Source organism: Mustela putorius, unplaced genomic scaffold (assembly GCF_011764305.1).
Source record: "Mustela putorius furo isolate JIRA1106 unplaced genomic scaffold, ASM1176430v1.1 tig00000487_pilon_pilon_pilon, whole genome shotgun sequence".
NCBI classification, from domain to species: Eukaryota; Metazoa; Chordata; class Mammalia; order Carnivora; family Mustelidae; genus Mustela; species Mustela putorius.
Window position 1 is genome coordinate 5,190,352 of NW_025421399.1, and position 17,473 is coordinate 5,207,824.

Consider the following 17,473-nt stretch of genomic DNA (forward strand, 5'->3'; position numbering starts at 1 on the left):
AGGTGGTATCTCATTGTGGTTTTGATTTGTATTTCCCTGATCCCAAGTGATATGGAGCATTTTTTTCATGTGTCTGTTGGCCATTTGTAAGTCTTCTTTGGAGAAATGTCTGTTCATATCTTCTGCCCACTTTTTCACTGGATTATTTGTTTTTTAGGTATTGAGTTTGATAAGTTCTTTATAGATTTTGGATACTAGCCCCACATCAGGCTCTCTACTCAGTGGGGAGCCTGCTTCCTCCTCTTTCTCTCTGCCTGCCTCTCTGCCTACTTGTGATCTCTGTCTGTGAAGTAAAATTAAAAAATTTTTAATAAATAAAAATAAAAACTCACATTTGTTCTTATCTAATTATATCACCAATCTAATTTTAAAAAGTGTTTAAGTATTGAGAACCTATCAAGTCATGATGTGGATATAAGGTTCTCTAAATTTAAATTTTTGTTTGAGAGCTTGAACTATACCATTAAAACATCTACCATCAATTCTTTTCTTAAGATAACAGGCTCACTTTGTTCATTTTCAAGAAGATGCTTCCCAAATACCAAACTCTAGGTTTTCTCCATTTTTCCAACTAAATATGGTGTTCATGAAAAAACTAATTTGCTTGAGACTCAAACAATCATACAGGTTATTTTCCTCAAGAAATCATTATATTTTCTTAAGGAACTGAAATGCTTTATACAAACTTCTCAATTCATTGTACAGAATATTGAAAAGTTCGTTCTCAATGGTTAAGATTTAATAAAATCAATACCTTTTGCTACATTATCAAGAACATTCTTAAGTGAAACTGACATTCTTTTACTCCCAGTATGTACAATGGAGAACACCATAACTAGTAGTACATTTGTTGCCATGGCCTTGATTCATGGGAGATGCCAGCAGTTTCACCCATCTCTGCTTTTGCACCACCAGTGCAAATGTCAAAAGTGTAAAAGGCAAAGAGTGGGTGACAACAGAGGTCCCTGGACCACACTTTGAGAACTGTGGCTTAACCCATCTCAGCCTTCTACTAAGTGCAAGAGAACCAGGTCTAAATAAAGGAAAATTGACCTCTAGGATAGAACTGACTTCAAACAAACAAAACATTCCATTCACCATGACATTCTAAAGATTTTTAACACCTGGATGGCTTAGCTGTTAAATGTCTGCCTTCAGCTCAGATCAGGATCTCAGGGTCCTGGGATCAAGTCCCACATTGGGTTCCCGCTCGGTGGGGAGTCTGCTTCTGCCTCTCCGTTTGCCCTTCCCCCCATTCATGCTGATTGCAGCTGGCTTCTCTACTCCCATTCATGCTCTTTTTCTCTCTCTCTCTCAAAATAAATAAAACCTTTTTTAAAAAAGATTTTTTAATAGCTTATGAAATAAAAAAGAAGTCATGCTAATTGAATGGATATATACTTAAAGCTCAAACCTTTTTGTTATATGTTCCTGTGGATTGAAACTATAATAAAAATTTTAGAAAAAAAGCATGAAAAATTATTGGGATTCCATACACCAAATTTTATTTAGGAATTTAGATAGGGGCACCTGGCTGGCTTCGTCAGTAGAGCATGCAACTCTTGATATCAGGGTTATGAGTTTAAGTCCTATGTTGGTTTTAGAGATTACTTTAAAATATTTTAAGGGACACCTGGGTGGCTCAGTCGGTTAAGCATCTGCCTTCAGTTCAGGTCGTGATCTTGGGGTCCTGGGATTGAGCCTCTGCTTCACCCTCTGCTAACTGCTTCCCCTGCTTGTGCTGTCACTGTCTCTCTCTCTTTCTCTGTCAAATAAATAATCTTTAAGAAAAACTTTTAAGGATGGCTGGGTAGCTCCATTAGTTAAGCAATTGCCTTCAACTCAGATCATGATCCTGGAGCCCCAGGATCAAGTCCTGCATCAGGCTCCCTGCTCAGCGGGGAGTCTGATTTTCCCTCTGACCCTCCCCCCTCTCATGCTCTGTTTCTCTCATTCTCTCTCTCTCTCTCAAATAAATAAATAAAATCTTTTTTAAAACTTGTAAAATCATATTTTTAAAAGTTTATTTTAAAAATGACTTCTATATTGGGGGTGCTTGGGTGGCTCAGTCAGCTAAGCATCTGCGTTTGGCTCAGGTAGTGATCCCAGCGACTTGGGATCAAGTCCTGCATCCGGCTCCTTGCTCAGCAGGGAGCCTGCTTTGCCCTCTGCTGGCTGCTTCCCTTGCTTGTTCTCTCTCTCTCTCTCTCTCTCTCTCTCTTTCTAACAAATAAAATCTTTAAAAGAATTTTCTTTAATTTTCAAAAAAAAAAGAATTTAATTTTTCAAGTCTAGTTTTGTTCATCTGAATCTAAATCCTGAATTTTTCTACAGAAGATGAAAAGGTTGATTTGGATACATTAATGGAAGCTGCTGGTGCTTTTACAGGTGAGTGAGAACTTGTATAAGATATCATAAAATTGAGATCTTGACACTTTATAGAGAATTATTTTTTTAAAGCAGTAGTTTACCCCCTTCAGCCATCGTTAATAAGTTTGCTTTTCTCTTTTACTTATTTATTGATGATTTTGTCTTATTGACAATAATATAGATCATTAGAGATTTAGAAGTGTGGGCACACTCAAATATTTTGGCCAGTCATGTGTTCATTTCTCTAGTGTTCAAAGAATCAAAATACAGGTGCAGCTCATAATTCAGGTCATGGAGCAGTAACAGAGATATTCCTTACCAGTACAATTATGTATACTCATTATACCATCATAAATCATCAGGCATTTATACTCCATGCTATATTGACCCATATGCAGAATAGGAGTGTTATATTCTTATTTTGACTAAAGAAAATTTTCAGGTACTGAATTTTACAATAACTCTGTGTAAGTGAAGTCAGCTCATGTATTTCAGTTTCATCCTGTGGTTAGAAATAATCCTGTATGGGGTTATGTCTTTCATAGTTTAGAATAATTGTATTTTTTAATATTGTCGCCTGAAATGATTCCCATCTATTCAAAGGAGAAAAAGTTGAAGCCAACAACTTAAAAAATGTGCTAAGAAACATGGGAATTGAGATTACTGAAAAAGAACAGTTGATGCTGTCGAAAACTCTGCCAGTCTCTAGTGAGTGTTTAACATGCCATCATGGTGCTCAGGGAATTGTGGTTCTGTGGGCTTCTGGGTGAGAATTGTCTAATCCCCTAAGAAACTCCCTAAGGAAAATGCATTCCAGACATAAGAAACCCCATTCTTGTCACTTGTGCTTTAGTTTAGAAGTGAGAAGCTTGTAAGTGAGAAATTTCTCTCTTTTCCATTCAGTCAGTGGACCCTTTGATATATATCTCAAATGCTACACAGATAAATTCTTCTGTAGCCTCCTGAATGTGCCCCCACATCCCCAGTCCTACCCCTGATAGCCCTCCCATTTCCCCATAATCCAGCAACTAAAAGATAAACACCTGAGAGCAGGGGACCACCAGGACCATACGTTAAACTGTCAACATTTGATTCTGATTGGTCAGTGATGTAGCCAGTCTGTCTCTTAAAAATTCCACCTCCAGGGAACGTGCATATGCTTATCCCCAGAGACCCTAGAGGCCAGCCTGTGCTTCACCTGTGCCTCCTGTCCACTCTCAGGGACCTCCATGGAGATGTTCTTCCCCTCACCCTATAGCACCTGTCCCCAGTTGTCCCCCGAACAAGAGCAAGCCTACACATCTTGGTGGGTGCTAGTACTCCTGATGGCAGAAGCAGGAACCCAGGGAGCAAATGCTCAGTGCCCATCCATATTCCCCTCACATATACCTAAGGCTGTGGCCACTCCCTATTTCTAGCATTCCCCCAGATCACTCTCAAGGGGCCAGCTTTGAGAACTGCAGCATGCTTAGGATATTGGCTCTGGGGGAACAGGGTAGAGATGCACAAAGAAGCAGATGGACTATAATGGAGACAACTACAGCCACATGCCAAGCATTGTTTCTGTCAACACTGTAGACACTCCTTCCACAGGAAGGGGGGGACAGACAGCACCTGTAGAGATAGATTGGGCTGGCAGATGTCCCATGTTCTCTGCCCCTGTTGAATTTCCCCTCAATTTATGAAAAGAGTTTGTTTAAGGAACAAAATATACTTAAATATTGTTTTATGCTACTGTTTGAGTTGATTGCTATTTTTAAGAAAATCCCTTTATAGACTCTACTGTTCAGGCTAAACATATGAATACCTTATGGGCCTAGAGCATGGGCAAGAAAAAGAGAAAGACAGAGGGGTTGAAGTGCAGTTCACGAAGGGAAAAATAAAAGGAAAGAAACACATGGGTGGGTTATATGTAGCCTGCATCACTTACTGCCATGTGTTCCAATTAGGGAATAGACTGACCACGATGTGGGCATTCCTTTTATAATTATTTGAGGGTGAGGCAGAATAAATTTCTAGAATTAAATAAAATGTCTTTAAAAATTATAGTTCCTTTTTCTTTTGACTTGAATTTTACCCTATCTCACAGGAGATGGAAAGGTGTATAAGAAGAGATTACTGGAGAGTGTGAAGCCGCTCAAAGGTGAGAATCATGGGAACAGCAGCTAAAATTTATTGTGCTTTGCATTTTCTTTTTTAGATTTCTGATTAGAATCGTGCTGTGTCATTATTCCACTGGTTTAGTGACACTGAACATCGCCTCATAACCCACCACTCTTCTTTCAGTATAACTACATTTGAGGAATTTATTCTTAGTAATATGCAGCAACTTTGAGATTTTGATTTCATTTACTCTGGTTATCTTTATCAATTCATTGGACTTATCTAATTCTTCTTTCTCATCCATGATTATTTCAATTAAAAGTTATAGCACAATGATGAGGGCGCATTTTCTCCTCTCAACTCCCAACACTGACTATCTGGGGTCATTCAAAGGGCCAGTGTTCCACTGTGCTTACAGTGGGTGCACACTCGAGGCTGGAATCGTCCACTTCCTGGACTTACTTGAATTATTTACATCCTCTTCTCTCCTAAGGGAAAAAAGTCAGTGTCAAGAACCTGAACACCATTGTAAAGAACATGGGGATTCAGCTTAAGAAAGAGGACTATCAGGACTTACTGAACCACCTGCCTATTGATGGTAAGTCTTTCAGATAACCAGTGTACCACAGGGCAAATCTTAGGGCCTCTCTATGAGGTCTTCTGAAAATAAAGCTATTTTTTATTTTTTATTTTTTTTAAAAGATTTTATTTATTTATTTGACAGACAGAGATCACAAGTAGGCAGAGAGGCAGGCAGAGAGAGAGGAGGAAGCAGGCTCCCTGCTGAGCAGAGAGCCTGATGTGGGACTCGATCCCAGGACCTGAGATCATGACCTGAGCTGAAGGCAGCGGCTTAACCCACTGAGCCACCCAGGCACCCCTATTTTTTAATCTCTTTGAAAAACTTATGAAATATTTCAAACATCTATCAAAACAGAAAACAAACACTATGACAAACACTTGTGTATCCACTGGCTAGAGTTAACAAATATTACCATTTTGCCATATTTCTTTCCTATATCTGCCTTCCTTCCTTTCCTTTCTTGTACACTTTTTTTTAAATAAGATAAGGTTTCATCAATGACTGAATAAGACCAATTTAGGTGGATAAAAGTGTCACAGAGGCAAAGATGATAGAATTCATTAGAAAGAATTTTCTAATGGGTGAGTCCCAGGCTAAAAGTTCCTGAGTTAGAGAACTCTTAGATTCAAACATAGAGCCAGTGGTTTCCCATTAAAAACCTCATGCAAGGGTTGCCTAGGTGGCTCAGTTGGTTAAGTGTCTGCTCAGGTCATGATCTCAGGGTCATGGGACTGAGCCCCATATCAGGTTCCCTCCTCAGCAAGGAGTCTTCTTCTCCCTCTGCCTCCCCTCCCCCCTCATGCTCTCTCTCACTCTCTCTCAAATAAATTAGCAAAATCTTTGAAAAAAAAACTTGAAGAAAAACAACTTATAATAGAGCCAGACAGCACATCTTCCAGCACAGTCAGCACATGCCAAACCAAAATAAACAAATTGTCCTTCCTCCCTAACTCAGGGTTCCTACTCTCAACTAATAGGAAGTTGGCAGGTGTGGCCAAGGGAGGCCACTGTCACCAGCAAACATCTCCTGCCCCCACCTGTAGCTGCTGAGTTGGAATTCTTTGTATTACAACTTAAATTTTTCTTTTTTTTTTTAAGATTTTATTTATTTATTTGACAGAGAGAGAACACAAGCAAGGGGAGCAGCAGAGGGAGAGGGAGAAGTTGGCTCCCCACTGAACAGGGAGCCTGATGCAAGGCTCAATCCCAGGTCCCCGGGATCATGACCTGAGCTGAAGGCAGATGCCCAACCAACTGAGCCACCCAGACAACCCCCTCAACTTAAATTTTTCTTTTCTTTTTTTTTTTTTTTTAAAGATTTTATTTATTTATTTGACAGATATCACAAGTAGGCAGAGAGGCAGGCAGAGAGAGAAGGGGAAGCAGGTTCCCTGCTGAGCAGAGAGCCCGATGCGGGGCTCGATCCCAGGACCCTGAGATCATGACCTGAGCCGAAGGCAGAGGCTTTAACCCGCTGAGCCACTCAGGCGCCCCGTCAACTTAAATTTTTCATATCATTTTTCTAAGTCTAAGGTTGGTCTCTGTGCCTAAATTGTCTTTTCTTACAGAGAATAAAATGGTTGATTTGAATGCAGTGATGGATGATGCAAAAGCTTTTACAGGTAAGGTGTGGTAAAAAGGAAATTCATTATTAACTAAGACCCTAATGCTTTATTTAAAAAAAAAAAAAGATGTTTTTAAGTAGAAGTTTTCTCTTCAGACTATTACTGACATGTTAAGTTGAACCGCTACAAATTTAATGATTAAATGTTTGTTTTATAACCTTACCGTTTGCTTTGGTATTTTTCCTGTTTAGACCTATATTATGGGGAGTTTGGGCCAATAATATTTTCTACTTCACCATTGTTTAAACAACAAAACTAGAGATGAACTCTGTTCAATCCCAAGATGAAGCTTTTGTAGGCCATCCAGGAAATATGATCACTGTGTCAAAAGACCCCATAATTCAGGCTATATATTGGCATTCGACTTATACCTAAGATTATATGTGCTTTTCTTTTTGCTTGAACTAAAGGTATAAATTTTATTTCTGACATGATCTATACACATACGTGTACTCAGAATCTATATAAGTTAACAAGTTTCATTGTCAATTTGCTCTTCTAATTAAGCCTATAGCCCATAGGTCATCTTCATCATCATTGAAATCCTTCACCCATTCCTAAAATTCTTATATGTTAACAATTTCCATATTTCCAAAGGAGAGAAAGTTAATGTCAATAATCTGAGCAATGTGGTGAGGAAAATGGGACTGGTACTCACTGATGAGGAAAAGAAGCAGCTGCTGAAAACTCTGCCCATTCATGGTGAGTATTTAGCACATCTTTGAAACCCAGATTTATGGGCTTGTGTGTGAAAACTGCTGAAATTATGTGTATGTCCAGTAAGACACATTTAGAAAGCACAGTTTCACAAAAAGAAGAAATCCTGTTCTTGTCACTTACATTTTAATATTGGAAACTGGCAACATCTTTCACAGGTCCCCACCATCAAGACTAAATTATCCCATTCCCCCTAGGAGCATCACCTCCCCTAAGTCATGACCAAGGGAAAGAGGAAAACCAGGGGAGTAAGAGTAGGAAGGAAAGGGGGAGAAATAGGGAGATAAAGACTTTTAAATTCAACCACATGTAGATTTATATCAGTGAAAGCTTTATCTTTGATTTCATTCTTATTTGAGAGCAAAATAAATAAAATCCTGAAGAAATCTGAAGGGTTTTTTCCCCCTGAAATTATAGATGTTGTATTGTCTTTGTGCTGTCTTTGTTAATCTTCCCTTCATTTAACCTCTGTTCTTAATTGTGTCTTGTCTTACAGCTGATGGAAAAATATATAAAAACAGGTTGCTAAAAGGCGTGAAGGCCCTCAATGGTGAGTGAGAAACACAGTGAAAGAGCAAATAAAAATAAAATCCTCGTGTTTACCATTTGTTTTTAAACATTCCAACTTTGCTTCTTGCTGGTTTTTTTTTTTTAAGATTTTATTTATTTAAAAGGAGAGCTTGTCTGCACAAGTGGGAGGAGGACAGAAAAAAAGAGAAAGAGAATCTCAAGCAGACTCCACTGAGCACAGAGCCCGATGGAGGACTCGATCTCACAACCCCGAGATCATGACCTGAGCCAAAATCAGGAGTCCGATGCTTAACCAGCTGAGCCACCCAGGCACCCCTGCTTCTTGCCAATTTTTTGATCCATTGTTATGGACTTATAACTTGCCATTTTTCTTTGGGCACATTGACATTTGGGGATATAAGGAGAAGTATCATCTTACTGTAGGAAGTTCTAACACTGTTTTCTAGGTAGAATTGTACAGACTGGTTGTCGTTTCAACTCTAAGTAGATGTGCCAATTCCTCCCTGTTCACCTCTCATGGAAAACTGAAGGGCGCCTGGTTGGCTCAATTGGTTGAGTATTTGCCTTCAGCTCAGATCATGATCCCAGGGTCCTGGGATTGAGCCCTGCATAGGCCTTCCTGCTCAGCAGGGACCTACTTCTCCTCCTCCCTCTGCCTGCTGCTCCCCTTGCTGTGCTCTTTCTCTGCCAAACAAATAAATCTAAAAAAAAAAAAAAGTGTGCCTGGGTGGCTCAGTTGGTTAAGCCACTGCCTTCAGCTCAGGTCATGATCCCAGAGTCCCAGGATCAAGTCCCACATCAGGCTCCCAGCTCTGGAGAGAGTCTGCTTCTCCCTCTGACCTTCTCCCTTCTCATGCTCTCTCTCACTCCCTCTCTCTCAAATAAATAAAATCTTTTTTTTTTAAGATTTTATTTATTTATTTGACAGACAGATCACAAGTAGGCAGAGAGGCAGGCAGACAGAGAGGAGGAAGCAGGCTCCCTGCTGAGCAGAGAGGCCGATGCGGGACTCGATCCCAAGACCCCGAGATCATGACCTGAGCCAAAGGCAGCGGCTTAACCCACTGAGCCACTCAGGTGCCCCTCAAATAAATAAAATCTTTAAAAAAAAAAAAAAAAAACCTGAAATTCCCCTGGGTGGGTGTTAAGGAAAATATCCTGTCTCTACTCCTTATACTACTTCTGCTATAAACAATTCCATTTTTAATTTTTGATTAGAAATATATTGTTAAAGCACCAAATACTACAAGAAAAACTATCTAGTTCTACCAGATGGAAAACAGATAAAAGAAGTGTAAGTCAGGTCATGGGGATCTAATGTACAGCTTGGTGACTATAGATAGTAATATCATGTTGTATATTTGAAAGTTGCTAAGAGAACAGATTTTAAAAGTTCTCACTACCAGAAAAAAAAAAACTGTAACTTTGCATGGTGATGGATTTTAACAAGAATTATTGTGATGATCACACTGTAATATATACAAATACTAAATCATTATGTTGTACATATGAAAATGTTTATATGTCAATTATATATGAATTTTTTAAAAAATGAGAGTCCCTCTACCTCTCACCAATCTCATCCCTCCCCATAAAGGTAAATACTGTTTACTGTTTACCTTTTTCTCAAAGGTTATCTTTCTCAATTTTTTCCTATTTTCAACAGACATATCTAAATCTGGGAGATATATATGTATTAATGGTTTCTTTAAGGCCTTGTGGCTTACCCTCCAGTTGGGATTTATGATGCATGACCATGATTAGCATTCTTCAGTCTTAAGCACCAATATTCATGAAATTATTTCATGCCCCTCTTTCTTAAGGACCAAGGGTCCAACTCAGAAAAGTGAAATCCGTCTTGGAAAACATGGGGATTAAACTCAAGGAGGATGACCTTGAGGAAATAATGACCCAAGTACCAACTGATGGTAAGTGTTAAGGCATCATTGTGCTCTTATCTGTGTTCATTGTATTCTTTTTTTTTTGTAAGATTTTATTTATTTATTTGACAAAGAGAGACACAGCAAGAGAGAGACAGAGCACGTAAGCAGGGAGAGTGGCAGAGGGAGAAGCAGGCTTCCCGCCAAGCAGGGAGCCTGACGTGGGGCTCAGCCCCAGGACCTTGGGATCATGACCTGAGCCGAAGGAAGCTGCTTAACAACCGAGCCACCCAGGTGCCCCTATGCTCATTATATTCTCGCCTATTTATTTCTTTGAGAGAGAGCACGCATGAGCACAAGCAGGTTGAAGGGCAGAGAGAGAGGGATAAGCAGGCCTCCTGCTGAGCAAGGAGCCCGATGTAGGATTCTATCCCAGGTCCCTGGGACCATGACCTGAGCTGAAAGCAGACACTTAACTGACTGAGCCATCCTGCATATAACTTTTGACTCCCCCAAAACTTAACTACTAATAGCCTACTATTGACCAAAAGCCTTACCAGTAATGTAAGTCAATCAACACATATTTTATATGTTGTATGTATTATATACTGTATTCTTACAATAAAGTAAGCTAGAAAAAAGAAGGAAAAAATACTTTTACAGAACTGTACTGTATTTATCAAAAAAGTCCACATAATATTGTTCCCCCACAGTTCAAACCCATGTCATTCAAGGGTCAGCTGTATTTTTTTTTCCCATTCAAGCTCAAGGACTCCCTGAATTCTATCATTAGAGAGCCCATAGACCCCAGGTTAAGAAATCCTGATTAAATCCTAATTAATTCCTGATATAAGTCACCCATGCAACACACTGGCCTCCTGTTCCTTGACCTCTCTAATTTTAATCATCTTTTACTCCCATCCCTTTATTGCTCACCTAATACTTGACTAATACTAATACTTTATCACCCCCAAAATCTGTTTCATCTACACACTCTCTGACCTTTATCATTCCAGCTTATTTACTTGCAGATTTTCCTGCCATAACACAATACAAGAATGCCTGAAAAACCTCCCTTTCTAGAAAATTAAAATTGCCCACTAAAGTGAGCTTATGGGGAAAATTGGAGAAGCCCATTCAAAATATGTGCCACCTTGTGACCAGAACAAAAGCAGCAACTGATCCTGTGTGAAGAAGCTTAAACGTCACAGGCAGATAGCTCAGAGTAGCTGGGATTTTTTTTTTTTTAATGTGCATACACACCCACAAGGAAAGAGTTGAAAAGCTGGCTTGCAGCTCTGAAATCACGTAGATGGAAGCAGAACCCTGAGCCACGGAACCTGGTTCCCCTTCCTATATTACCGGCAGGTATTTTTTATAATTTTACTAAAATAGAACTGAAAAGGCCCCTGCCATAACCAACCCAGAATTTTTTCTTTTCCTTCTGACATTCATAATTTTAATTCTTCCACTTAGAAAACAGGTGTGTGAACCAACTCACCATCCAGATTGCTGGGACATTATTCCATCCCACAACTGAATGTGATGAACTCGAGTCACCAAGCAGGCGCTAGATAGAGCCCAGAGGAGTGCAGAACTCCCGCTCTAGCTCCCCGCCACCTAGAGGCCATCACCTCTGCCCCTGTGGTGGGCGGGCCCTTCCGATCTCATTTCCCCTTGCCTCCTCCAAGACTGCACTGCTGCAGTTTCCCCTTTTTGCCTGAGTCCTCAGGTTCTCCCTCTCTGCTCTCTCTCTGTAGATCCCACTGCCCTGCAGATTATGCTTTCGTCTTCCCCCTGGTCCCCTGCTGCTACCACTCCACCTCGTAGCTCTCTTCACAGCAGAACCTCTCAGAACGTTGTCATTGCTTCATGTTGTGTGGTGACTGGTCGTGGCCACCCTTGCGCTGAACACACCGTAATGTGCAAAGTTGTCAAATCTCCATGCTCTTCGCCTGAAGCTAATGCAATATTGTGTGTCAGCGTGGTTCAAAAAGAGAAATCCCAAACTCACAGCTCCTTTCTGTCTCCACTTCCTTACTCCCATTCCACTCTTGTTCAGTCCTCTTCCTAGGAGACTGCCTCCAGCCTCACCGGATCAGATACCTTCTTGAAGCTGACCAGAGCAAATTTCTATCTCCCACTCATCCTCCCTAAGTCAGGAATGGTATCTCAAACTAGCTATTTGAGATCTCCACGTGGATATCCAAAAGGCATCACGAATTTAATGGATTAGTAATTAATCCCCCTCAAAAGGACTAAGCCCTCCCCCCCCCTCAGTCATGGCATCCCATCTACTCTGCTGCGTGAGAAGGCGGCGGGTGAGGGGAGATGAACAGTTTTCTTCCTTGATTCCTCCTTTCCCTTCCATCCCACATTTAAATCTCGGCTCCACCTGAAACATACGTCCTGAATCCATTTCTCTGCGTCCCTGCTGCTGCAGCTATAGCCCAAGAGACAGCATCTCTTTCCTGGGCCACTGAAACCATCTCCTGTCTTGTCCCCCTTCCTCCGGTTTCCCCATCCTGCACACATCAGCCAGGGTGAGCTTCTGAAAGCTGCCGTCAGGTTAAATTACTCCCCTTCTTCACGGCCTCCAATGACATTCTACTGCAACAGAATAAAACCCCAACTTTATCATCAGGGCCAACAGTTACCTTCGTGATTTGGCCCCTGTCGCCCCAGCCTTTTCTCTGCCCCTCAGTTACAACAAAAAGCAGCAACTGATACTGGGTGAGGAAGCTTAGACAGCCCAGGTAAATAGCTCCAGTTTCATCCCCATCTGAGGGCTGCCACACATGCCGTGTCTTCCTCTCCTAGTTCTTTCCATGACCACCCTTCTCTCATCATTCAGGTCTCAACCCAAATAGACTCTCCCTGATTTCCCTGTCTAACGCACCCTACCATTGCTCTTTATTATGCAACCCTATTTTATTTTAGTACCTCAAATGATCCTTTTTGTTTTGGTTACATGCTGTCTGTTTCCTTCTGCTAGATGTACACTCCTTGACAGCAAGAACTCTGGCAGTTGGTTTACTTTTGTATCCCCAAAGCCTAGCAAAGTGCCTGGCACGTAAAAGCTACCTCCTAAATATTTGTTGATTAACTGACTACATTAAAAAAATACTCAGGGTCAGGTTCATTTGTCCTGTCTCGCTATACTCAACTGTAACAAATCACTTCTTAATTTAATCTAAAGCAAAAAGAAGGGAGATACAAGAATGATTTGTTACAGATTGAAAACTTTCTTCATTTCTAAGATAGCACTATTATCTCTGAGCAGTCACATTCTAGGAAAAATTTGGGGAGAAACTGCTGAATATTTCTGGTCTTCATTGTTTCAGGGTCTCAGTAACATCAGTTTGTCTGATTCTGAAATTTATTTCCCTTGCCTTACAGGTGATAGAACAGTTGGTCTGAATGATGTGATGGATGCTATCAGTGGGTTCAGGGGTAAGTTGAAAGCTATGATGAAATGATACTATAAATAACATCTTAATATTTTGCAATATTATATTGCAAATACAATATTTTGGTGGAGAAAAATATTTACCCTTCATATATATTTAAATTCTTTCATAGATGTTCCATTTTTATGGATGCTTCTGAACTTGGGTAAACAGTAATCAATGTGTGTTAATATATCAGTGCCCATGACATTCTCTGAAACTTTCCCCAAAAGAGTTTTTCAACATAGGGCTAGGTATTAAGAGTCAAAGAACTATTCCTTTTCCCACACGAACCTCACTCCAAGGAATTTATCCTCTGGAAATAGTTAAGCTAAATAAAAAGAGGAAAACCTCTGCTTAAAGCCCTTCAGAGAAACTTGAAACAGCCTAGATATCTAACAGTACAGGAATTAGTACATACTCCACGGCCTGGTAAGCTAGTAGAGTTTCATGTGTTGAAATGTCAACTGTAAAGATTATGTGGCACTTTGGATGTTAATGATGTAATTTGTTAATGATGTAATATCAGGTTGGAAAAGCAAAATACAGAATTGTGTGTATATTATATTTCCACACAATGAAAGTACAGCCTTATTGTCAAAGACCAGAAATGGAATTTAAAAAACTACAATGGTTTTTGTGGTAGAGTAGTAGAATTGTACTTTCCCCCCTTTATTAATCTTTAATGTTGTATTGTTTTTATGATGAATGAGAGAAAATTACTTCTGTGTTGAGATGAATAAAAATCTTGAATGCGTAATGATCAGAGAAGCAAACTCCAAACAAATATTTTTAAATGAAAATAAAATTTTAAAAGCTGGTCTATAGAGGGGCACCTGGGTGGCTCAGTGGGTTAAAGCCTCTGCCTTCGGCTCAGATCATGATCCCAGGGTCTTGGGATCAAGCCCCGCATCGCATCGGGTTCTCTGCTCAGCAGGGAGCCTGCTTCCCTTCTCTCTCTGCCGGCCTCTCTGTCTATTTGTAATCTCTGTCTGTCAAATAAATAAATAAAATATATTTTTAAAAGCTGGCCTTTAGAAAAACCCTGAATTTTTCAAGTAGGGTAGAAGGAAGAATAAAAATAAAACCAAATCCCTGTATGCAGCTTAATTTACTATGGATTTTATAATAAATCCCAGTCAGTTCCTAACCCATGGTATACTTTGTTTTTTGTAGCCCCCAGAATTAAAGACACAAGACTTTTCTTTTTCCTTTTTTTTTTTTTTTTTTTTTAGATTTTATTGATTTATTTGACAGAGAGGGAGATCACAAGTAAGCAGAGAGACAGGCAGAAGGAGAAAGGGTGAAGCAAGCTCCCTGCCCAGCAGAAAGCCCGATGCAGGGCTCAATCCCAGGACCCTGAGATCATGACCTGAGCCGAAAACAGAGGCTTAATCCACTGAACCACCCAGGTGCCCATCTTTTCTTTCTTTTCTTTTTTAAGATTTATTTATTCATATGGCAGAGAAAGGAAGAGAGAATCTCAAGCAGGCTCCCGGTGCAGACTCTGCACTGAACACAGAGCCTGACGCAGGGCTCTATCTCAGGACCCTGAGATCAGGACCTGAGCCAAAACCAAGAGTTGGATGTTTAACCAACTGTGTCAGAAGGCACCCTGACACAGGACTGTTTTCTGACCCTACTGTTAATTCTGGGTCTATGTGGACAATCATATATATAAGTACATTTACATATATATAAGTAGCATTTTTTCATCCTTTATATATAGTTCTATAATGTTTCTAAAATTTATTTCTTAATTTTTCTAAGGAGAGGTGATTGATATCCAGGACTTAGACAAATTTCTAGTGAGTGAGGGGATCGAGCTCACAGAAGAAGACATGAAGGAGCTGATGTCTCATTTGACTGTTAATGGTGAGGTTTTTAAAAATTCTCTTGTCTTTCTAGAACTGTCTTTGTTATCCTGTATATAAGATCCTAAGGATCTTATCTTTTTTTTGATCCTTATCTTTTTTTTAAGATTTAATTTATTTATTTCAAAGTGAGAAAGCATGAGAGTGGGGAGGGTCATGGGAGAAGCAGACTCCCCACTAAACCTAACCGCTGAGTGGAGAGCCCAATGTAGGTCTCAATCCTGGACTCCAGGATCATGAACTAAGCCAAAGGCAGACACTTAACTGACTAAGCCATCCAGGTGCCCAATCCTTGTCTTTTTATCATCTACAACAATGCTTCTCAAACTTGAACATGCATATGTGTCACCTGGGCATTTATTAAAACATAGATCATGATTTGGGTCTGAGTTGGATCCTGAAAAATTCTGCATTTCTAACGAGTTCCCAATGATGCCAGTGCTACCACTGTATGGACCACACTTGCCCATGAAAGTCTTCAAAGATGTAGAAATGATAGATTACAATTATACCTGGCCTTTCATTTCTTAAGTCACAAGTACAAGCAATATTTAATTTGTGCTTGAGGGTGAGATTCCAGCCCAAAAATAAGAATAAAGAATATTAGGGTAATTGAAATTAAAAAATAAAAATGAGTATTAGGGAGATGTACACAAGAGGAAGCAGGGTAGTTAAGGGTTAACTTATTTCATTTATGCTTGTTTTTTGTTTGCTTATTGAGATTTTTATTATCGTTTATTGAATCTGGCTACATGACTTATCTGCAGACTGTTCTGTTCTATAGCTACTTTAGATTAGTCTTCTTTTATTTCTACTACTTTCTTTGTTCTGGTTTCTTTAAAAAAAAAAAAAAAAGGTGATCTGGGAGCATTTGGGGAGTAACATTTCTTACCATAATGCTTCAGTGATGTTGCTTGAATTCTGACCTTGAATGTATAAGATTGTATATTGATTGATTGATTCAACCAACAAATATTTATTGATCATTGAATATGTGCAGGCACTATACTAGATGCAAGGAATATAAGAGTGAAGCAGGGAGTGCAGGCTTGGTTTTCTCTGCTAAGCCTAACTGAAAATAGGAAGTAAAACACTGAACCAATATGTTTCTCAAATCCCAGTTTTAAAGCAATCACTTTGAACCTATTCATGGCAAACATCACTTTCTGTTCTCTCCAGTTTACCGTTTCTTCTTGTTCACCTAGACTTTCTTCCTCTCCTCTCTCCAATGGAGAAAAGGCTCCTTCAGCACCTCCAAATCCATTGCTCTTGATTTGATCATCTCCCACTTTGTCAAAAATTATTTTTTAAATTGAGATATAATTGGAATACAACCTTATATTTTATTTCAGGTGTACGACATAATGACAACATAATGGTTCAATATTTTTACAAAAAATCATTTCTTTCATAATTCCTTTCCAATACATTCAGTTTCATCTCTTTCTCTCTACTCTGCCTATGAAGAAGCACATGGTCCCCCAGTCCTTTTACACACTAACCTTCAGCTGGTTCTTCTGCTTCCTAATTATGATCATTCATCCCTTATTCCTTTCTCAATCTGCTGCTTAATTGTCTACAGGAGCCACTTCTGCTTCCTTATTTCACATTCTCTTTGAATCCTTGCAGTTGGCTTCCCCACTCATGTAGCCTGTGAGGCTACAGAAATAGCCCTTAGAATCCAAAATCATGAATAATTTCCTTTGCCAGCCTCACTTATTCTATCTTCCGAACATAGGAACAATCGAGGGTTTGTTTCTCAGTCTTCTCAGTTTTAATTCCTTCCGTCTTTTGATGATATCACTCCTTGATTGTTGCTTCATTATCAGCTCTCTATGGCAGCAGTTCTCAAATTACCATGAGATTAAAACTATTTTTAAAATAACACTAAAACAATATTTGCATTTATCATTCTCATTCACTCACAAGTGTACAGTAACTTTTCTAATAAGTTATATGATATATTCACACATGACATATCTGAAAACCCTATTAAAATATTTCTTTTCTGGGTGACTATAGGTGACTCAGACAGTTGAGCATCAGACTCTTGATTTCAGCTCAGGTCATGATCTCAGGCTCATGAGATTGAGCCCCTTGTCAGGCTCACACTGGACATGGAGCCTGCTTGAGTTTCTCTCTCTCCCTCTGCCCCCCCCCCCCACCTGACGTATTCTCTCTCTCTCTCTCAAAAAAAAATAAGTAAAATAATAAAATATTTCATTTCTGACTACATAACTCTATAAGGCCAGATTTTCTTCAACTGAAAAAACATATCACAGAAAACTAAATGTAGAAACAGATTGAGGATCCCAGCTGTCTTCTATTAAGCCAGACATTA

At 39.6% G+C, this 17,473-nt stretch overlaps 1 protein-coding gene across 1 annotated transcript in view; it reads left to right on the forward strand.

Moving 5' to 3' along the window:
- EFCAB3 (EF-hand calcium binding domain 3) overlaps positions 1-17,473 on the forward strand; it is a 98,081-nt gene that overhangs the window by 37,316 nt on the left and 43,292 nt on the right. Inside the window, exons 18-27 of the mRNA XM_004749234.3 lie at positions 2,335-2,388; positions 2,974-3,078; positions 4,460-4,513; positions 4,967-5,071; positions 6,625-6,678; positions 7,279-7,383; positions 7,895-7,948; positions 9,753-9,857; positions 13,209-13,262; positions 15,029-15,133. Of these exons, the coding sequence (XP_004749291.2) occupies positions 2,335-2,388; positions 2,974-3,078; positions 4,460-4,513; positions 4,967-5,071; positions 6,625-6,678; positions 7,279-7,383; positions 7,895-7,948; positions 9,753-9,857; positions 13,209-13,262; positions 15,029-15,133 (795 nt within the window). The remainder of the gene's footprint in view (positions 1-2,334; positions 2,389-2,973; positions 3,079-4,459; positions 4,514-4,966; positions 5,072-6,624; positions 6,679-7,278; positions 7,384-7,894; positions 7,949-9,752; positions 9,858-13,208; positions 13,263-15,028; positions 15,134-17,473) is intronic.